Source organism: Drosophila kikkawai, chromosome 3L (assembly GCF_030179895.1).
Source record: "Drosophila kikkawai strain 14028-0561.14 chromosome 3L, DkikHiC1v2, whole genome shotgun sequence".
Taxonomy (NCBI): Eukaryota; Metazoa; Arthropoda; class Insecta; order Diptera; family Drosophilidae; genus Drosophila; species Drosophila kikkawai.
Window position 1 is genome coordinate 17,010,161 of NC_091730.1, and position 22,298 is coordinate 17,032,458.

A 22,298-nucleotide genomic window follows, 5' to 3' on the forward strand; every position below is an offset into this window, starting at 1 on the left:
CTTAATATACTTCCAAAGTATTCTATTTCTATATATATAAAACTCCTATTGAACAAATTAAATAAAAAGAAAACATTCTATCAGCTTTACCGTTATAAAATTATTTTTAAATTTTTTTAAATCGATTAAATATCGATTGTTCTGTGCATAGCGTTAATTGGTCAATGTGACCAGCCCTCACATAGTCGAATTTTACCTGACGTTATCGAAGGACGAATTCGATATATCAGGTAACTAACATAACACGATAAAAATATTTATTTTTATTCAAATATCGATCTATCGATATTTTGATACATTTTTCACATCCCTACAATTTTGCAAATTTTTTTCCTGAGCGGAGCAGACAAGCGAACTGGACTGGGAAAACAGCAACCGAACATCATTCCCCATTTCGAGCTAAATTTGAGCAACCAGGAAAAGAACACAGCGGCAAACCATGCCTTCGGCTGCAACCACCACAATCACCAACGCCACCGCCAGCAACAACAATAGCAAGGATAAACGCGCCTCGGTCAGCTCGATTGGTGGGGGCAGCGGTGGCGGAATTGCACACGGTGTAGCTGCTTCTGCTGGCGACGGAGCCACCATCAATGGCCAGCACGCCGGCAGCCGCGGCAATTTGGCCGCAGCCCAGCCGGCCGATGGCAGCCAGTCGGATCTGGCCAACAACAATGCGAGCAACGGAAGCACGAAGGCGCTAAAGTCGGCCGCTGCTGCCGCTACCCCTGCCGGCGTCGCCGTGACCGCGGAGCCGTACAATCCGCTCAAGCAGATGCTGGTCACCATCGAGCACAAAATCCGGAACCTGGAGAAGCGCAAGGTCAGTACGGGGGGTCCTAGAGGTAGCACCTGCACGGGGTAGAGGGAACAAAGGATCGGCAGCATGGCCCACCATTTTTATTTTCATTCTCTCGGTGTTGCTTTGTTTCGTTTTGCGCGCACCCCGCACACCTCCCGTTTCTCGTGCTTTCTCGGGGCGACGCCATGTTTTCTGCAGCGCAAGGCGTTGCCAGATCGAGCTCGGCTGCCGGCATGCCAAATAGAACAAGTCTACGAAAATGAAAACCCCTAGTTTTGTGTCAATTAATAGCTTAAAAGTGATTAGAGTAGGTGTCAATGGCATTAAAGCTGGTGGAAAAACTTGTCTTATTGCAAGTAGACAAAGATTTTACACATTTAACAGCTGTAAGTGTAAAACATCTGGCAACGCCGGGTTAGTGCGGGAAGAAAATAATTTTGCGAATTTTGTTTTTTATTAATTTGGGAGAAAAAGCCAATTTTTTCATGTTTTTTCTCGTTTAAGCAAAGTTTTAACACAGCTAAATATTTATGTGTGTTGAATATCCCAGAAAAATTAGTTTTTAACATTTTAAAATAATATTTACGTGTTTTTTTCTGAACAGACAAAGTTGGAATCATATCGCGCCATTCAGAGCAGCGGCAAGGAATTGAGCGGCGACCAGGCCTCAGCAGTGGCCAAGTATGATGCAGTTCTGGCCAATCTGGAGTTTGCCCGCGAGCTGGCCAAGCAGATGCAGCAGCAGTCCAAGGAGGCCGAAAAGGAGCAGAAAAAGCAGGCCCGCAAGGTAAGCCAGTGCTGGTGATTCACACAAAAGATATACTATAACCAAGATATTGTGCTGTTAAAGGACAACCAGGCAAAGACGCTGGCTGAGACGGCCAAGATCCGTGAGGTTCTGATCATTCAGAACGTGCTCAACTGCTTCAACGATGAACAAGTGCGCAACGATTTTCTGGCCGGCGAAAATGGAGCGAAAAAGCTGGAAAGCAGTGAGCTGGAAGTTCTGGAGAAATTGTAAGTTTAATTTATATTTACTTTAAAAACACCAAGAGGCCATAGTTCACAGTATTTGTTACTTGAAAAAGCACTGCTGCCATGCGAACTTCCGACACGCCAAATTTCATTTCACACTGTTTTACGGGCGTAACTAATGTTTAGAATATATACAAACTAAAACAAAAGACTAGCTTGAAATGTGCTTAAAAAGTTTAAGGTTTTGTCTTTTACCTATTTAACTTTTCGATGATTATGATGGGGTAACTTTATCCAAGATATAGTCGTTCGATCTTGTCCATTCTGATATATTTACTATATTTTATAAAGCCGCAAACGATTACTTTACTGCGTTACAAACTTCTAACTAAAATTAGAATACCCTTCAAGACCTTTTCTAATTCAATTTGATATTTTTTCCAGCTGCCTGGAGACGCAAACTCGTCGCCCTGAAACCGCTGACGATGTCAGTTTCATTGCCACTGCCCAGAAGTCAGCTGAACTTTTTGCTTCGACCATCAATGCCCGACCCAAGACCTTCGGGGATATGACGTTCGAGAAGTTGCGTGGGCTGTTCCAGCAGATCCAGGACAGCGGCTACTTGGACAAGTACTATCAGGTCGAGAATGCGGTGGCCAATAGCACGGACAGTGGCACTGGAAGCGGCGAAGGCGATGGCGGCGTTGACTTGCTGAACGATGGCTCTGGCGGGGATCTAGACACTGAGCTGCCATCGGAGCCATCGGCTCGTAATTCTCTAGAGGAAGGTCTCGACAAATTGCATCTTGGAGGACCACCGGAACTAGAGCAGCAGCATTTGCCACAGCAGCAGCAGCCAGAGCGTCCGGGGGGCCATCTTCTGTTGGAGCAACAACAGCAGCATCAGCGTGCTCCTCTTCATGAGCAACAGCAGACCCTGGTGGTGCAGCAGCAGCAGCAACAGCTGTCGCAGGTTTACCAAGCTGCCCCTCCAGCTGGGGGAACCACCACCCCTGTGCATGTCCTGTATGCACAAGCACCGCGTCCACAGCAACAACAGCAGCAGCAGCCGCCGCATCCTCACCAGCTGCTGAGCAGCCCCGTGAATCTCCAGGCTTTGCAGACGGGAGGTGCTGCTGGTGCAGTTCCTCCTCAGCCGCCCCAACAGCAGCAGGCGCATCCGCCTCCGCTTCACTTTGCTCCGAGTGTGCGGGCCGTGGAACAGAACTATTTTAAACCGGGGCCGCCACATCCGCAGGCTGCAGCACCCACACCACAACAGCAGCAGCAACAGCAATTTATGCAACAGCTGCGCCCCTTGGCGGAGGTATTGGGCGGCACAGGAAGCTTCCTTTTTCTGCAGGACAGTGAACTGGACAATCCTGAAGGCCTAGCACCACAGCCGCCCAACCCCAACAATCAGGGATTGGTGTTTGATGCCCAGCAGCCGAACCATGTCGATGAACCACCGCAAGCCATACAAACGCTGACCTTTACCAATCAGTCGTTTCCCTCGCAGCAGCAGCCGAAGCAGGCTCCTCCACCCCAGCAGCAGCAGCAGCAACTCTTCTCCCCGGTCCTGATCCACGACCAGCGCCAACAGCAGCAGCAGCAGCCCCAACCCATGCTGATCATGCCGCGTCTGCCAGCCCAACAGCCCGCTCCTCAGGGAATTGGCATGCAGCCTGGCGATGTGACCTCAGTCTTTCCATATGACGGACCAGTGGTTACCTACGACCAGCGGATCCAGCAGCAGCTGAAACAGCAGCAGCAGCAACAACAACAGCAACAGCAACAGCAGATTCAGCAGCAGCAACAGCAGCTGGATGAGCCGTCGCCTGGGAACACTGCTCCTAATGCTGGTGGAACGGCTGGCAACGATGTGGTTTTAGAGAACAATGAATGGCGCAACAATGACACAAACACCGCCGCCACAGTTGCACTCACCAATGTCCTCAAGGGAGGTGAGCCCACGCCACCGGCACCGCCCACCAAGTGGAGCTCGGAGATGAATGCCATGAGCAGTGCGGCATCCAACGGTAGCAGCAGCAACACCAGCCACAAGCAGGAGTGGGCCGCGCCCAGGGACAACAGTGCTGGCGGCGGTGGTGGTGGCAACGGAGGAGGTGGATACGCGGACAACGAGGGTGGCAACAACCATTGGAACTCGCAGGGCGATGGCCGTCGTAATTCTGGCAATTATCAGCGTCGCAGCGGTGGAGACCGGGATCGTGATCAGGGTACGCGTGGCGATGACCGGCGCAACGGAGGCGTTGAAAGAGGAAACTATCGTTCGCGTCAATATGGTAACTCCTCGAACCAGAATGGACGCAATTCCGGCGGTGGTGGCGGTGGGGTATATTTCCGCAACAATGACACGGGCAATGGAGGTGGTAACAACTACTACCAGAACGGAGGAAACGGTGGCGGCGGGGGCAATGGCCCGTACAACAAGGAGTCCCGCTACGAGTCCTCCGGCGGAAGCTATCGGGGCCAGCGTGGCGTCAATCAGCAACGGAATGGCAACGGTTCTTATGGCGGTGGCAGGCCCATGGGTGACCGTGGAGGACGCGGCGGCGGAGCGGGCAACCAGGGCGGTGGCTACATAAGCCGCCAGAACCAGACACAGCAGCGCATGCCCCTTGGATTGGAGAATAAAAACTGAGCAGAAAACAATACGTATTAACAGAAAAAAAGCAACAACAAACAAGAAAACAAAAACAAACATCAACTTCATTCGAAATCCACACACAACGGAAACCAATCATCAGCATACAGCAAACAAATAATGGCCACGTAGACGTACAATTATCGTTACGTTGAAAAGGCGCAGAAACTCTCAACCAGAATATAAATGGGATTCTACAATAAAATAATACGAGAATCCCTTGGAAAGCAAAGGGAAGGCAAAAGAAAATGAAGGAGCGGCGGAAAACCGATTTGCACGTATTTTTTAATACAACTTACAATTAAATTTCCCCTTTAATTATGGTTTATTTAAATAATGTATTAATAATAAAACAAAATAGTTGTTAGAAACACACACACACAAGGACTACAACTGCATATACAGGAAGGCAAGCACTCGCTCTAAGGGTTTCTAAAACTCTCAAGAAAAAACAAAAACGAAAATGATGAGCAAAAAGTACATAACTCCTCCTCGCCCGACTTCACTCTATACTTATCCCTGTTGAAGCTGGACAAGCGATAATTACCAGATGCGTCGAGAGAAATGAGAAAACATGAAAAGTATTTATACGTCTTAGCAATTAAATTAAACGATTCTGAAAACAAAATACAAACCAATTACTATTACCTATATATATAAACGATGGATAAATATATATATTTATATAGTTTGTGCTCCACACTGTCATGCTCTAACCAATATATTTTAACACCTTTTTGTTTTTTTTTGCCAAACTACACAAAACACAAACGAAAAAAAACAAAGAAAATACAATACAAAAACCACTTATGATGAAAAAAAATAATAGATGTAATTATAAGATTATGTGGAATGAAGAGGCAGCAGCAGGCACACGAAACAGTGAGTGTGAGTGCGAGTGCATTATAAATGAAATGAAAAAAACGATGTATTTGCAAAATAGTACATACAACATTAAACAAAATGATAAAAAAAAACGATTGTTTTATTTACAAAGTATGAAAAAAGTGGGGTATTTATATATATAAAGTTATATTTATATATACATATTTATATATATATATATATATTTTCAAATTTATTTATATTTAAACTTGTACATTTATTTTAAAATTTTATTATCAATCAAAAATTTATTTTTTTTTCTCCTGCCTGAGTATAAATTGTCCTATTTGTATCCTTATTTAGTAACTACATTTTTTATTTATATTTTTTTTTACATTTCTCCATCAACTATTCCTCCTTTTCAGCTTCCTTTTGGCTTCCTTCCACTGCTCCCGCATCACAAAGGAACCAAAGACCGGACAATATAAGTGTTATTCCAAGCCCAGATACCACCGTTAAGGGCTCCCCATATACAAGTGCTCCTAAAACAAACTATTATTAAAGTATGAGTAATAACATTTTATATATAATCAAGAAAACGTAGCACCCACCGATAAGACATAATTGGAGGCAGCAGTTAGGACCACGCAGGTTAATGTTTGTTCAGTCATTTGCAGAGCCTTTAAAAAACAACGCAAATTGCTAACATTGCAAAGTAGCATTAAAGCCAAAGGTACAGCACGCATTAATATAATTTCTAAAAATAAATGAATTTATTAATTAATATTTAGTTAACTTATCTACAAAAATCTTACCCAAGTACGTGGATTCGGAAGCATTTAGCAATTTCTGAGCGCTCAGGTGGCTTGGTAACTTTCCAAAGAAGCTGCCACCGGCAGCAAAAGCTCCTGCCACCAAACCATAACGGTATTTGGTCAAGGATTCCATTTAAAAATAAAACAAAATAAAGGTAAACAAAAAGAGTTTGACAGTGGGAACGCAAATCCATATATAAAAAAGACCTAAAAATGTCTTTCAGTTAGAATATACCAAAATATACTATATTTAAAAAAATGAACCGTTACATTGACTTTATTTTAAATCTAAAAGGACATCTTAAAAACATCTTTAAAACAGGAACGTTTTTTTAAATTTAAATCGGAAGTAAAAACCTTTAAAAAAAACATATAAAAAAACTTGTTATGTTGTAATTAAAAACCACTTTTTAAAATCCAAAATATATATTTTGTATTATAAATTATATATTATATTAGCCATCCCATCTCTTAAATAAAACAATCTCATTTCGTGTAGGAATTTTTCTTATTTCATTCGTTTATTTTTACAAAACATTCAGCTAATGCCTTGACATTTATTAAATCGAAAAAAGTCTCATTTGCTAATTGCGCGTTGTGTTTTTTGTTTTTCTCTTCTTTTTTTAATCATTTGGAATTGTGGTGTGTATATATACAGACATAGTTGCTACATAAATAATACAAATTTGTTGTTGTATCCATATACTTAACAAAACTCAACTCACAGAAGGCAGAGCACAAGTAAATCGCACTCAAAAATATAAATCCAGATCAGGGGACAGAGCAAGATGTCCTTTCAATTCAAAAACATTTTAGTGGGGAATTGCTTCAAGTGCTTTGCATTTCGTTTCATTGCTTTGCTGTCGCCTGTCACATTGTTTTAACTACAATTTCGCTATCGTAAATATATATTTTTAGTTAAATATTTCATACTTGTTTTTGCATAATACTTTGCCTGTTTTGGTTTTCACACACTGCACTCGCAAGCAAGAATCAATCAATAAACAAAGTTCTTATATATTTTATATCTTTTCTTAATCATAGTTTTTTGATAGTTTTTTAGGTTTTTTATGTTATGCTTTTTGATTTTTGCCTTTACATTGTACATAAACTAAGGTAAACTGCTCACATTTATTTTGTTGATAAACTTTTAGAGTGTATACATATGGTACTTGTATATTTCTATATAAATTTTTATCGTATAATCTGTTGTGTGGTGTGTGTATGTTTTGCTAGGAAACAACGACTGGAAACGACTTTGAGTCGTTTTTTTTTGGGAGCTCAGAATAATTGAGCCCCGTTTTGTTAAATAACATGCAATTCTTTCAACGGTTTTCTCACTGAATTTCGGCTAATTACTAAAAAAAGACACTTTTTTCTTGCTTACACAATCCCATGTATATAATGCTCTATATATCTTTCTCTCTCAACTCTCAATTCTACATCAGGGAACAGCACTTGCGACTGGAACTGGTGCTATCGCTCACCACATCCCCTGTGATCCCACTGAACTTATTCACCGAACTGCTCGCTGGTGAGGATACCTCAAAGTCCGAGATTAGGCTGCTGCCCATGCCCAGTGGCTGTGTGGATATGGGTGCTGATCCGTTGCTGTTGCTGCCATTGTTGTTGTTATTGTTGTTAAGATTGTTGTTGTTGTTGTTGTTGCCACTGCTACCGCCGGCTCCTAAAACAGAACCATTAGTTGGAGCAGTTGGAGCTAGAATTGGATTATTGGCATTGCTTGTTGCTTGTTGTTGGGATGACAATTCAAAATTATTGAGTACATTGGCGGTGCGTGAAAGCGAGCGTTGCTTTTTCAAATTGGACAAGGTAGCACCATAGCCATCTAAGGCAACATGTTGCTGCTGTAGCTGTTGCTGAAGCTGCTGTTGCTGCAGGAGTTGCTGCTGCTGTTGTTGCTGCTGGTGATGTTGCTGCTGCTGCTGTTGCTGGAAATGTTGCTGATGGTGGTGCGTGCTGTTGGTGTCTGTATGTGGTGTTGGTGTGTGTTTGGTTGGTGTGTTGGAGTGTTTCGATTGTTTTTGTTGTTGATGATGATGATGATGATGATGCGAGGCGGGCAGGCGGGCAGACGACACAGAACGGGCGAAACGAGGCACAACAACGACAAGGAACAACAAAAAATAAATATATATATATAATGAAACAGAAACAAGCAAGTGTTAAATTTTTTTCTCTTATTTCTTTCCCTTTTTTTCCCTGAGAGTTAAGTTTTACAAATACCCCTTGACCAAGGAAAATGTGGTGGTTAGTTACATGAGATGGATGGTACATGCTGGTAGTTTATTTTTTTTAGTTTTAGCCATGCTTTTATCATATTTATTTTTTATATGAGTTTTTCTGGTAAAGTCACCAATATGGAAAATGAATTTGAATGTTTATTATACTTTTACTGGGTATTATAAGTTTAGACACAAGTTTGAAACGTTGTAAGGGAATCAAAAAACAAAATTTATCCCCTATTTTTAATTTTTAAAATTTTAAATTTTAAGGAATTATATCATTAAAATGTTGAAAGTGTCTAAAACTTGTCAAAAAGGATACTAAATATTTTTTTATATACAAACAACAAACGTTCTTATTCTCAGACTTTTGTCCTTAAGATTTGTTGCTCAAAAATTTAAAAATTGTAATTAAAAATTCAATTTTTAAGTATCCCAGTATTATGTATATATCTTTTATAGCTTTTCAGAGAATTTCCCTTTCACCTAAAACTTTCCCATTATTCCCAAAAAACCTTTCTGTATTCCCTACAGCACATTCTCTAGTCGATCTTTCCCACTCATGCTGGGTTAGCGATGTGTTTGCTTGTTGGAAGTATTTTCATTTCCATTTTAGTAGAGTCGTTAAATAAACATTTAACATTGACATTGACACGGGGACAGAATGGCGCTTAAGCAGGACTCTCCGTGATACGTTGACGCTCCTTGGGAGCCAAATAATGCGGGCGGATGACTGAATGAATGGGTGGTTGGGTGGTTGGGTGGGTGGTTTTGGTAATGGGATAGGAAAAAGCGGAAGCAAGCCTGGCACGTGGCCATAGTTGACTCACCCACAAGAACGGTGACCTGGACATTGATCTTCCCATTGGCAGCTTCCTTGGACGACTGGATTTGTACGGCCTCGGCACTAGCCGCTGTACCCTTTTCGGTGAGTATAACAGCCGCCGCGGATGTGGCTCGCTGCTGCACATCGGTAAGGGCGCCACCACCGGCGGCCTTTAGGCGGAGCAGCTCATCATTTTCCCGGCCGTCTGGCGGACGACGCGGTTGATAGGAATGTGTGGCGGTGGCCGCCAATGCGGCGGCGGATGATGCTATCATGGCATTATCCAGCGCATCGGCGGACTTGGAGTGGGGCAGTAGTAGTTGGCCATTCGAACTGCCGGTCGAGGGACGTTTCTCCCCATTGTTGTTGCCATTGTAGCTGTTATAGCCATTGGTCAGCGGATCTCCAGCGGCGGAGGAGGGAGCCTCCGAAGAAGCCGTCGCCTCCTGGGCCTGCAGGCGAAGACGCGTCTCCTCGACGGCATCCTTTTTGGTTGTCAGCGTTTTGTCACGCAAGCTAGTACGTCGCACGGATTGGGCTCTGTTTTTAGGTGGGTTTAAAATTCATATAAATGTTTTTAAAATGTATATTATTATTTTTTTTTATATAAAAATTAACCTGGTGTTGTTGCTCTGTGAGCGCCGCACACGCCGTCGCTGAGCTTCGGCCAGTCGTTTGCTCTCCTGCTCTGTTTTCAGCTGCTCAATGCGCTCCCTGATCTCGGGATCTTCACAAATATCTATAAGACATGTTTAAAAGGGTTCTTATTTCAGGATAAATTAGGAAAATAAATATTAATAAATTGTTTTTGTTATTAAAATAATTTGTTGCTTTTTTATTGTATTAAACTTATATTTTTTTTTATTTAATTCATATAAATTTTTGTAATATATTTTTATATTTTTATATATTTTTTTGTATTCAATTCATAGAATTTTATTAATATTTTTTTCTTTATTGAATTAATCGATGTTATTTTCTAAAATATCGAAAATAAATCGATAAATCCCCATCTCTATTGGCAGCATTCAAACCCTCAAGCAAACCCATTTACATCCTTTTCATTACAACATTAACGATTATTTATTACCCAATTTCATATGGATTTTCATTTCTTTCAGCAATAATAAATCCTGCATGTGGCTTCATTCCCATCACCTTTTCACATATGCATTCTCACCTGAGGGCGTCTCATCGTCCTTGTTGCGAACATTTAAATCAGCACCACATTGGGCCAGCATCTCCAGCACCTCCAGCTGCAAAGACAAAATAATAAAAATAAAAATATATTTAAAATTATTCCATTGTTCGCCGGTCATTTGACTTCACTTACATGTCCCCAGCAGGCGGCGGCATGTACCGGCGTCCACAGATCCTTGTCCATGGCATCCACATTGACATGCTGTTCCAACAAAAACTCCACCACACGAACATATCCATTGGCGGCGGCTATGTGCAGCTGAAGAGACAATAGAGATAAATCAAAAGTTATTTACAACATGGCAGGGTTAATATTTTTTCTGTGGGGAAAATCAAGATGCATTGCGCACTTACTGGTGTGGCGCACTGGTAGTCGGGCTCCTCCAGATCCCCACCGATGCGGGCCAGCTCCATGAGGTCGCGCAGCATTATGCGTTCCGTGGAGGAGCGTGTCTCATCGATCAGCTCCTGGGTAACGCCCCGTTGCGCCATCTCGCCCTCAATGAAGTCCAAGGTATTCTCATCGTCGCACAGGTCATAGGGCATATTGCCATCGGTGTTAACCGCCAGCAGATTGGCTCCGTGCCGGATGAGGATGCGTACTAGCTCCAGGTGGCCGCAGGTGGCTGCCGCATGCAGGGGCGTCCACTTATCACTATCCTGCGCATCCACATTTGCCCCGTACTCGAGCAGCAGCTGCAGCATCTCCATGTTGTTATCAATACACGCCTGATGCATGGCCGTCAGTCCGTCCTCGTTGGCTGCATCCGGCGTAATTCCATGCTGCAGCAGGGCCGCCACCTCGGGCATATCGTTCCTGGAGGCCGCCTCCAGCAGCACCACACTGTTCTCAAAGGATATGTGCCGCCTTCCGCTCAGCGTACCCGAACCGTTGGCATGCCGGAAATGATGCGTGGTATCCCCATGGTTCCCGTTCAACAGACTATTGCCAAGGGATCCGTTTCCGGTTCCGCTGCCGCCGCTAGCCGTGTTACCCTTCGCCCGCTGCAACTTGGCCCACTCCTTCTCCTTCTGACGGGCCAACTTAAGCTGCTGGCCACGACGTCTGATAGAGATATGAAATAGATTGAATTTTGGGATATTAGTTATGGGTATTTGATGGGTTTTATAGGATAAAAGGAAGAGTCAGAGGAAGTTCAGGGTTTACAGTTGTAGGAATATTTTTTTATTATTTTTTATAGTATATCTTACGTATATTATTTAATATTTTACTTACAATCTGGCCAACTGAAGTCGCTCATGGGTGGGCAGGCTCTCCACGGTCTGCATTTCGGCGACCAGGTCGGCATGCTCCATCTTGAGCTGCTTGGTGTAGCTGGCATCCTCCTGGCTCTTGCGCTGTATTAAAATGCCCTTGATCATGTTGAGGAAGTAGGGTGGTGGGGTGGAGACTGCGATATGTTTTGCAAAAGAGTGCTCGGGCTCTACAATTATTCTGTACAATTTTATAGCATTTGATAGCAACAATTTGCGTGGCTTGTGTTTGTGCTGATGTCACTCGTCGTTGCCGCATGCATTTGTATGCAAATTGTAATTTGCATCTTTGAATTTGATTTGATTGCGAGTGTTGTTGTCAGTGGCGGTTCTTATTGTTGCCCTCCTCGATGTTGCTTGTTGCTCGTTGCTCTGTGTTTGGATAGCTGCTGCTGCTGCTGCTGCTGCTGCTGTTGCTGCTGGAGCTCCTGGTGCTGCAGCAGCTGTTGCTGCTCTTCCCTGGGAGCCCTTCACTCCTGGTCAACACCCGAGGCTGCTCTCATGGCAACTACCACATTTATCCTTCGTCCTGTGCAGTTTGGTTTGGCTGTCCTGTCCTGGTCCTTTGTGTTTACTTATGATTTGCTTTACCCCAGCTGTTGATATTTGCCGAAGCTCGCTTTTCAGCAACTTTTCGTTGTAAACTCTGCAAAAATCAGAGAGAAAATGAATAAAATACATATATAATATTGCATAAAGTTGCATATAGTATATACATTTCCTTGAAGCTCAACTCTTAAATCTAGCTGCCTGATAAGTTGTAGCATGATAAATGATTCCAGAGAGACAAGTGGGGTCAGAGCAATCGTGTTAATGGAACCCCATTTTCATGAAGCCCCAAACTATCATTCTCTACTTTATATTTTCTTTTCTTTTATTTTATTTTATGACTTGAACACGTTTTCTTTACTCTGCTGTCCAAGGTAAATTCACCTTTTGGTGGGTGATTTATTATCCACATTGGGATTAATGGTAAATCTGGGAAATGTAACAGCTTTTTAGTAAAGAAAGTATATAGTTTCAGGGCCTTAAAATTGTTTAGTAATTTTTATAGGAAATTAATAAATATTTCACTTGGTAAGAGAGTAATTTTGGCACAATTTTAATAGATTTTTTTACAGCTGTAAAATTTCTTAAATATTAAAAAGTATTTATAATAAATAAGGCTTATTTTTAATACAAAAAACTTGTTTTTCTTTTTGTTTAGAACTCTCCAATTATTAAGGGGATTTCATTAAAACAGTTTCTTGCGTTTTCCCTAGAGTATTCCAACTTTTAAGGTACCCTCAAAGGAGACTGACCCCTCGTAATGGTCTCTCATTTTTTGGGTGCGTTCAAGTGTAAGAATAATGCTGATGACGCATGTGTCCTTGGCTTCCACCCATCGCTAGTTTAACCCTCTGATTCACCCTCAAACCTCTCGACCTGTCATCGATAGCCGGGCCAATGCCTTGAATAAGTTTTAGCCGGGGCTTCGTGGAAATTGCATGCCAAGGAGCCATCATCGAGTTAAGTTTACTTTGCTCGGTTCAGGCCACAAGCCCAATCTCATGTGCAGCCAGTTTGATCCTGCGAATGAATGTGTCTTATCCTAGATGGGCCAACAAAGGGAATTACTAAGTGGACTTGCAGCAAGTAGAACCCCAAGCTTTTTAAAGACTTTCAGCCGTAAAAAGGACGAGGGAATTAAGTCGCTAATTTACTATGCCCTCAGTGTAAAAAAGGCAAAAATGGCAGTTAAAAGTGAGGAGGAAAGAGGCCAGGGGTGATATATACAGGGCAGATAGTAAGGGAATAATTTAAAACCTCTTTTCCAGGTGAGTTTCTAGCCAAAGTATAAACTGTAAGAAATCAAATTAATCCAAAAGGTAAACCAAAGTTGGTTTATTTGAGGCTTTAATAGGAAAACAAACACATTTATTCCATCCATCAATTATACCACCTGCTCTGCCCGTACAATATTAAGCCATTAAACAAACTCAGTGAAATTAATTTCCATATGAACAATCTCAAGCTCAATTTCACGGAGAAGGTAACAAAGCGAAACATTTACTAAACCAACAATCAATCATCATCCTCCGCCGGTGTCGTAAAACTTTCTACCTTACGGCTCTCAATCTTCATCTTTTATTTGGGAGTCTATATCTCGGCTAAAATAAAGTTCATTAACATAAATTGCAATTATTTTTTGCCTTGGAATATGGCATAAATGCATATGCATCAGTAACAGTCATTAAATGAACAATTTAAATCGAATATCGATTATACGGGCTGCTGGCTGGCATATAACACACTTTTTGGCATACTGTTACGAATATCCTTGAAGTGGATAGATGGGAAATTGCAGCCATTAAGGAAATGTTCATTTATGAATTTTGTCAGTTGCAATACTCGCTTTTCTCTCACGCCACAAAAGAATATTTCCACCCCACGTCACTATGTAAATGTGTGTGAGGGAGTGCGATTTTGTCCCCTAAAATGGTCGATTACAGGAAATGCAAAAACAACTATGCCATCGACTGCTGAAATAACAATGGGTTTTTTGGGGGGAGGATTCCCCCTTTTCAATGCGTACGTACGCCATGGCGAATGCGTGTTATCTCTGCGGTCCGTCAGGCAGCGTCCTCCCTCTTCCTCCCCCCCGTCGTTGTGCGTGCTCGGAACTTCGTGTTATTAATTTTGCACGCCTCGTTTTAAGCTGGATATTTATGCAACTATTTAATGGCAAAAGCGCAAATAAGTTACGCCTTAAAGGCAGACATTCGAGATACCTATAAAAAGATAGGGAAAGCACGGCACACAAAATACATTTCGAATAAATAAAAAACAAGACATTTTAGCTTGGTATTTATGGGACTGTTTAGTGCTAGTAATTTACGACTTTCAGCGGATAATAAAATATGGGAATATGGGAAATATGGGAAAGCTTGGTACATATTAGGTTGTCAGATAATAAGTTATAATTAAAGGTAGTTTTTATTGAATTTTGATTTTAAAAATAACACTGTTTTAAATCTATTAGTTGTGTAAAATGCTTTTACAACTAACTATTAAATGCCAGTTATTGGAATTAATGACTTAAAAATAATCCTTTCGGGGTATAATAATTTAAGTCAGAAGCTAGAATTGAATTTTATGCTTTTTTGAAGGGTTTTTTTGATTTTAGTCAGTAAAGAATTCGTTTCCGACCCTATAAATCATATATATTCTTGATCAGCATTAACTGGCAAGTCTTTCAAGACATTTTGGAAAAAAAAAAAAAATTTTGGTAATTTTTTCAAAATTTGATAAGGGGTTACATCGTCAAAATGTTCAAAAATTGGCAAAATTTTTAATTTAAAAAAATTATAAATTCAGTATGCAGATTTAATAACCTTATAAAAACTAACTTAGAACAGCTTTCCCAATTAAAATTAATGCATTTTTGCCTTGGATATGATCGATTTCCAATGGGGAATAGGGAAGGGGGACTTCCCCCTGACTCTATTGCAAATGTATACAAATTTTGCCTAACAGCTTTCTTTCTATTTTAAAAACTATTTAGCCTTAATTTACACATTACTAAGCTTAAAGAAATCTACAACTTACAAGCAGACATTAAGCAATAAGATAACGTAAGTTTAGCACAAAAACCCAACACTAAATACACTTAAAGCAATTTATTTCCTCTTTTTTCCCCTCTATCTGTCTCTCTCTCTTTTTTCATCTCTATCTCTCTCTTTTTTTGTAGCCAAAGTGCCCCCAAACATCAAGGCAAGTGACGAAAGCCACGATGACCTCAAGGAGGTGGCAGAAAGGGGCTGGGGGGTGGCTGCAAATGAATGGCACTCGACAGGCGCAATGTGCAACATGAGACAACAACAACAACAAAGAGACTTTTGGGGGGGTGGAAAACACCTTCGAGGCAGCAGCATCCGTTGGGGGCAGACATACCCCTTCTCATCCCTTAAAGCTGGTGACGAAATCAGCCAACGGCCAGCGGCCAAGGAATCCCATTCTCTTTCTCTAATGAGTGCCAGCAAAAGCAACAGCAAGGCACCAGATATTTACAGTATATACAAACTATAACGGAAATGAACCATATTTCTAGCATATACGATTTGTAAATTTTTTTTTACAGTGTAAATACTGCAGTATATTCTGGTTATTTTATGCCTTTGATATCAGAAAAAAGAAAATAGAATGTAAAGTTAATATATAATATTTAAACAGCTTCGTTGGTGCTGTAATTCATTAAATAAAATAATAAATATTATATTAATGATATAAAATAAACATATACATTAAGTAAACACTTCTCTTATATACTAGTAACTGAATTAATTTAAAATTATAATTATTAAAATGAACCTTTAATGGAAAACCTCTTCTGCTCTTAGCATAGATTTTTCTATAAATTTTATTTTAATAAAACCCCTCGAGTGCGGGTTTTATATTACCCCTTCTCTCACTTTCTCACATAATTATTTTCATTCTTCGCCATTAATAAAAATTTCCAATTAAAAATATATACCATTCGACCCTCGCAGCCGTCACGCGTTGCTCATTATTGGCCCTTATAGTTTATGGCCAGTGAAGCGTTAGGGTTCCGCTTAATTAGCAGCCACTGTAAGCCGGAAAAGGTGAGAGCAGCAGAAAGAGGAGGAGGGTGGCCTTTCCGAGTGGGTGTTGGGTCGTACTGTACTTGTGGCGGCTCTCGAGTGTCGGCCGCTCTTGCATGTGTGCTCGAGGGCAGCGAATTATGTGCTTGCACCGAGTGCAAGTGCATTAGCACCAGCCGAGGGGGTGAGGGGGGGTGCAGGCATGCGGTGGGAGGACTGGCAGGATGTTTGCCTTAACTGCCGCCGCCCAAGTGCTTCCTAGCGAGGCCATTGCAATGTCTGCCACTGGCTGGGGGCCCCAGTTAAACCCGGCTTCTGCTTTGGCTTCGGCCAAAAAACAAAAAAAAAAAAGTGTGCCACGAATAACACATAGGCATACGGCACACCCACGTGGACAAGGTAATGGAAATTATAGTAACTACATCTCTTGGCTTGCTCTTTTTAGAAGGTTTGTTCATTTTCATAGCCCACTTTTCATTTGTTTAATAAAAGCTTATAACACTCTTTATTTGCACAGCTGATTTGAGCAAGGTTTGAGCTTCTTAAGTTAATATTTTGATATAAAATAAGAGTAGAGTTGTGCTAACAAAAAATAATGAAAAAGAGATTTTTTTCAGTAAGGCGGATTAAAGGCTTAAACAATGGGGTAAGAAAATATTTACATTCTTGTGAATTTTAAGAAATATTTTAGAATAAATTAAAGCTATTTAAACAACTGATTTTGGTCAAGCTAAACCAAACAAACATTCCAGAGTTAAGTTAATTAGAAGTTAATAAATAACATAAAATCTAGGTTTCATAAAGTCTATGTTCTTATTTGTGCATTAAATTAAGGTTGATCTTACACATCAATCAAAATAAGATATTCTCCTTCCCTTTTAATTTGAAAAGCTTTACAGCCACGTGTCGGTCCAAGTGTTGGCCATAAATTCTCTCTCTAAGCAAGCTGACCCTAAATCACTTAAGCAACATAAAAGGAATCCTTTTAAAGTAAGGATATATGCCATTTTATATCCTTACTTTAAATAAATCAACCAAGCATCACTTGATTTAGTTGGGGTCTCATTCTTAGAATTTAAATAAAACTCGGTTAGTTTTTAAACAGAATAAGTTACAGATGTTAGAAGAATGTTTTGTTTATAGATTATAAAATCAGGTTATAATATATCCAAGAAATTAATTAAAATTAAAAAGATAGGCATTCACTTTCCCTTTTAAAAAATATAGAAAAGCTTGACAGTGCATAATCCTGATTGAAACACCTGACAAGACTTTACTGCAAATAAATTTCAATAAAAAGAATAGTATGTTTATTTATAAAGGGTATTTTTCTAGTCTCTCTTTCTAAAAACCCCTTACAAACCCCTTTTAAATTTCCGCTACTTTTGGTATTGCCAGTGCCACTGTTGTGCGCCACGTTGCTTCTGTGTTGCCGTTGTGTTTGGCCCCAAAAATGAAAATCAAATAAAGCAATTGCACGTGAGCCAAGTCTCGAGTCAGGTCGAGTGGAGTGGATAGGAGTCGAGAGCCGAAATGCAGACCGGGTTGACGGGCCCTGAGCCTCTCCGCCGAGACTGGGGAAAATGCGAATTGGGTTTCCAACTTTGTTGTTTCCGCTTTGTTGACTCTTGCCCCGGCCGGTCCGACGCCCTTTCAGGCCGAAAAGTGGAAGAGTGGTGGTGGAACGTGGCTCATGCAAATTAAATTTCAGTGCTGATTTGTCTGCATTGCCTGCTGCGTCGTTGTAGTCGTCGTCGTCTCGCAACGGGGTCACAGGTGAATTTTGTGCCAGTTAAAGTTTGTTTCATTTCGTTTCTTTGTTGTTATGTTTTTAGGACTCTGGGTCTCGGGGACAGGTCCCCAAGGATCCCAGTGACTGGGCAAAAATGGACAGGGCCATGTCACTTTTGGGGCCAGTAAGCAAAGCTTAGCAGCTTACCCATAAGCGACAGAAAAATAATGCTTACGAGCAAAAACACACAAAATAATGAGGGGACTTCACATGAGATTTGAACGAGTTGAAATGAATTGCTGCTCCAGGGAAGGCGAAGTTATTTGGCAAACGAAATGTTTGCAGGCAAACAAGGAATTGTCACAGAAAGAGCTCTCGGAGGTCTACAAACTTCTGTGGAATTTTGTGGAATTTCATGCCAAGGACAACTTAGCTTTAACCACACATTCAGGAGGTGTGGCGGGAGTTGCACGAAATAGTAAAATAATTATATATCCTAAAGCTTCTGCTTTTGCCTTGTCTAGTTAACTTTGGCCTTTAATTGTTTTTATTTAATTAAAACTTGGGATTGTGGTAATTTGAATACAAACTCTTATGTTTATTTAAAGTTTATTAAGTGAAATGTATCTCTTTGGACTTTTATTTATTAGCGAATTTATTTAATATTTTCCTCACTCTTTAAATCCCTAATCACTTGGAAGTTGGCTACAAATTCAATTTACTCTGCTACACCCCACAAAAAATGGCAAAACATGTGTGTGTTTGTGGAAAATGCTTTTCCAACTGTAACTTCCTGTTAGGGTCCAGATAATTTTCAACAGAATATGCATAAGCAGTGAGTAAATATTACCGCCTGCAAAACTGCCGGACCAACTTCTCTCTCATCGGTTGTATGCCTCCTCCTCCTCCTTCTGAATTCCTCATCCTTTGGACTTCCCCTCATTTCAAGTTCAGCAACACACACACACACTCGTTCGTTTGAAGCGAAAGTGTCCACAACTGATTATCATGGAGTGCTGTATATCCCATTTGGCCCGGCTGTGATGTGTTCATTTCGCTAGCACTGTCCATTTTCCCCAAGCCCCAGCCCACACACAACTTCACGGCATGACATCCTTCTCTTCAGTCACTGAGAGAAACTTATGTTCATGTTTTTGGAATAAATTTAAAAAAATTAATAATTAAGAGAACCATAACAAGAACTTTAAAAGGAGCAAACGGGCAAAGAGTTTTCACTTCTCATGTAAAATTACTTATAATTTAATTATTCAATCCTTTTTAAGTTTTTTAATAAAGTATTTACTAAGTTGCTTATTAAATTACATATATAAATCTCTATATATGGAAAATTTTGAAAGGAGTAAATCTTAAATCTAAGTTTTTATACACAAGTTCAGAAAGATTTATATAAAATATATTTTGTAAGTTAATACTTTATGGGATCTCAAGGCAATAGTTTATAATAATCCTTCAACTTATGCCTTATAGTTTCCGTTACTATTTTTTCTCTCAGTGCACTTGGTTGTGAAGCAGTCAACTGGCCAACTGGCGTGCACAATTTAACAGAAGCCTCGGTCATCTCTCAAAATTTAGCACGTCGTGGTGCTAAGACCCGAACCCGACCCGACCCCCCTGGACCCCCCTTTCTCTACTCAATCAAGTTTACTGATGACACATGTACATATATATATATATGTACATATATATAGAGGAGAAAAACCCCAACGAACATCGCCCACTGTCAGCATGACGTGGCATGTCCTTGCTCTGATCCCACTTCCTCCTTTTTTTGACCCTCTGACGGCTCCTGGCGTGTCCTGCTCCTTTACTCTCATTTCATTCATTTCATTTTTGTTTAAGCTTCGTCCGCCATCATTTCTGTAATTTTTCTTTACCAGCTTAACGATGTGTCGCCGTTGTTTGGTACTTCGTCCTTATGAATACGCGGTACTTGTGGGAGTTAAAGGATATATATAAAGTATAAGTAATTGCCAATAATTGCGTACTTTACTAACTAACAGTATCTTTAAATTATTAAATGGAACTTTGAAAGAAATATAAATAAAATTGAACACGTCAAGTTTATTTCCGTCACGACAACTTGCGTCTTTGGGAAATCGATTAAAGTTGAGTCTAATAATAGTAGAGGTTTAAAAATTAATCACTTAGGTTTTGCCATTTGATGAGTACTTTAAATACAGTTATTTTATTTCTACAAAATGGTAATTTACAATTATAACGTAGGGAAAAATTCTTAAAATTGCAACTTGTACTTAAGTTGTTGAGTAATTTTAATCTTTATTCAACAAATAATTTCACAGTTTTAATAAAAAAATATCATTTTATATAAATAATGAATTTATATTATCTTTTTTAAATTATTTTCATATATTTTAGGTTTTCTTTTTAATTAAAAAAATATATATAGAGCATTATAAAGTCTACAAGATGTAAAAATACCCTCTGATTAATATTCCAACTTGCTCTTTTAAACCCATTTTGTCCACCTGACGCACACACACACACCTTGTTCTGCCTTCTATCAATTACTTCACCTCACCTGTCCTGACCTTTTTGCTTTTGTTTTTGGTTTTTGTTTACCGCTGTCATTGCGGTCTCGATGACCTTAAAGCGCCACCTACAGTTCAATTGTTTGCGTATCGGTTTAATTATTGCCTCTCGCTCCTCTTCATTTATCGCTTCGGTCGTCTCTTTTGCTCCTGCGGCCGCAGGCCCTCTCCCTTTTGCCGCCTGTCATTTATTTATATTTACGCCCGCGGCTTATTTTCATTTCGCTGACCCACTGTGTTCCGCCCCCCATTTTCCACACGGTTTCCCCCTTTTCCAGCACCACGACACTTTTCCTTATTTCACCCGCCGCCGGCGCCGTAGCCGATGTCGCCTTTGCTCCCTCTTGCCCATTTGGCACGTGTCTTTGTTGTTAAATTGCTCTTTATGTTGTTGTTGTTGGTGTTTTGTACTTGGTGTTGTTTTAGTTGCTGTTGTAGTTGTTGCTACACAGCAGGAAAATGTTAATTAATGATATATCAAAGGTATTGATAATATTTGACATACTAAAAAGCAAGAAAGTACCCTGGCGTATACGTGATATTTAACATAAGCAGCTTAATGTTAAAGATCGCGTATACGCCACCTTTCTTTAATATTTACTATTAATTATTTAGTTAAAAGTTCAATTATTTAATATTTTTTCTGTATAAAAATTAATGTAATATAATAATTTATATGTTCTGCAAAATTAATCATAAAAAGTTTAATATTTTAAGTGGGATTTCGAGAGGCTATTAACAGCGTAAATATCTTTCACTTATATTTTCATTATTTCTTTGACAGCTTTTAGTAAAAAAAAAATCTAAAATAAATTTAATAATATTTAAGTTTTTCTCTGCGTGTTGTTAATTCTGTTGTTGTTGCGGATGGCGTCTTTTGTTGGTGTTATTTGTTGTTATTTTTTGTTGTTGGTGTCGTTGTTCTTGTGCGTGGTTGCATTTATTTATGCGAGCGCAAAGAGGAAAATTGTGTCGACGCTTTTCGTTTTTGTTTTTTTACTTCCCCCCAGTCGGTACTTTTTTTTTCCTACTTTGCAGGTGAAATATTTTTAATTAAAAAATATTTTATTTAAGCGAGTGTCAAGCGCTCACGTCGTCATCATCACCTCTTAATTCCCTTCGTAGCGACTTTTCACTCTTTTCACTTTTCCCTCACTTTTTTTTAAGCATATGTGCAAGCAAAATTCTTGTCAACTTTTTTTTGGCTATTAACCTGCTGTTGGCTAATAACCATGTTAGTTGGTTATTTAAAAAGTCTGTGGAAATTGGAAAAGGGTAAGCATTTGAAGTAACATTGCACATTATGGGGAGGGAATGTGTAGATGTACTTGGTGTAATTATGATGTCTATTTTCCTCAAACGATTATGTTTTACAAATTCAAAAAAAAAACTACATGGATATGTTATATATAATTAACATATATTTATAATTAATATATGTATCAGCTTATTAATAAATTGAATCAGAATATTATCTTTCAGTTTCAAAAATGTACCTTTTAACAGTTTAGACATTGTTCCATTCAAGGCATTTATTCTCAAGAAAACTTAATCTTTATCATTGCCAAATTGTCTTACCTAAAATGAGAATAAAATATAACAATTTGTTAATAATATACAACATTAAATAAATTTTAAAATAATAATAATAAATATATATTTACCATTTATAATAATGGTAAGATACAACTAATTGCTGAGCTTTATATATTTCCTCCTGTTTTCCCCTTATTATCATCAACATAACTTTTTAACCATCAACA

The 22,298-nt window shown here is 39.8% G+C and overlaps 3 protein-coding genes across 11 annotated transcripts in view; 1 reads left to right on the top strand and 2 right to left on the bottom strand.

Annotated features, from left to right (window-relative positions):
• The first annotated feature begins 137 nt into the window (after positions 1–137).
• Positions 138–5,165, top strand: Capr (caprin family member). The gene is made up of 5 exons (XM_017175474.3): positions 138–230; positions 347–823; positions 1,407–1,589; positions 1,653–1,819; positions 2,222–5,165. The coding sequence occupies exons 2-5, from the start codon at positions 440–442 to the stop codon at positions 4,440–4,442; spliced, it is 2,955 nt and encodes a 984-aa protein (XP_017030963.1). The 5' UTR covers positions 138–230; positions 347–439; the 3' UTR covers positions 4,443–5,165.
• A 399-nt stretch (positions 5,166–5,564) lies between these two features.
• On the bottom strand, positions 5,565–6,263 carry LOC108080623 (uncharacterized). Of its 2 annotated transcripts, none has more exons than XM_017175447.3 (3): positions 6,086–6,263; positions 5,882–6,027; positions 5,565–5,822 (listed from the first exon to the last, which is right to left on the bottom strand). In XM_017175447.3, exons 1-3 carry the CDS (start codon positions 6,216–6,218, stop codon positions 5,679–5,681), a joined length of 423 nt encoding a protein of 140 aa, XP_017030936.1. In that variant the 5' UTR covers positions 6,219–6,263; the 3' UTR covers positions 5,565–5,678. The 2 variants fall into 2 exon arrangements, with proteins under 2 accessions (XP_017030936.1, XP_041631333.1); XM_041775399.2 differs by having other exon boundaries at positions 5,685–5,812.
• Positions 6,264–6,574: 311 nt separating this feature from the next.
• The window catches only part of MYPT-75D (Myosin phosphatase targeting subunit 75D), a 46,930-nt gene continuing 31,206 nt past the window's right edge, over positions 6,575–22,298 (bottom strand). For 4 of the 8 annotated variants that reach the window (XM_017175481.2, XM_017175480.3, XM_017175486.3 and 1 more), the window contains 7 exons: positions 11,595–12,278; positions 10,712–11,423; positions 10,491–10,616; positions 10,338–10,413; positions 9,776–9,896; positions 9,162–9,697; positions 6,575–8,075 (listed from right to left, as the gene is read on the bottom strand). In XM_017175481.2, coding sequence (XP_017030970.1) covers positions 7,525–8,075; positions 9,162–9,697; positions 9,776–9,896; positions 10,338–10,413; positions 10,491–10,616; positions 10,712–11,423; positions 11,595–11,740 — 2,268 coding nt within the window. In that variant the 5' untranslated portion in view covers positions 11,741–12,278 and the 3' untranslated portion in view covers positions 6,575–7,524. Of the gene's footprint in view, positions 8,076–9,161; positions 9,698–9,775; positions 9,897–10,337; positions 10,414–10,490; positions 10,617–10,711; positions 11,424–11,594; positions 12,279–19,860; positions 19,916–22,031; positions 22,114–22,298 lie in introns of all 8 variants that reach the window. The other 4 variants (XM_070285201.1, XM_070285202.1, XM_070285200.1 and 1 more) reach the window with 4 other exon arrangements.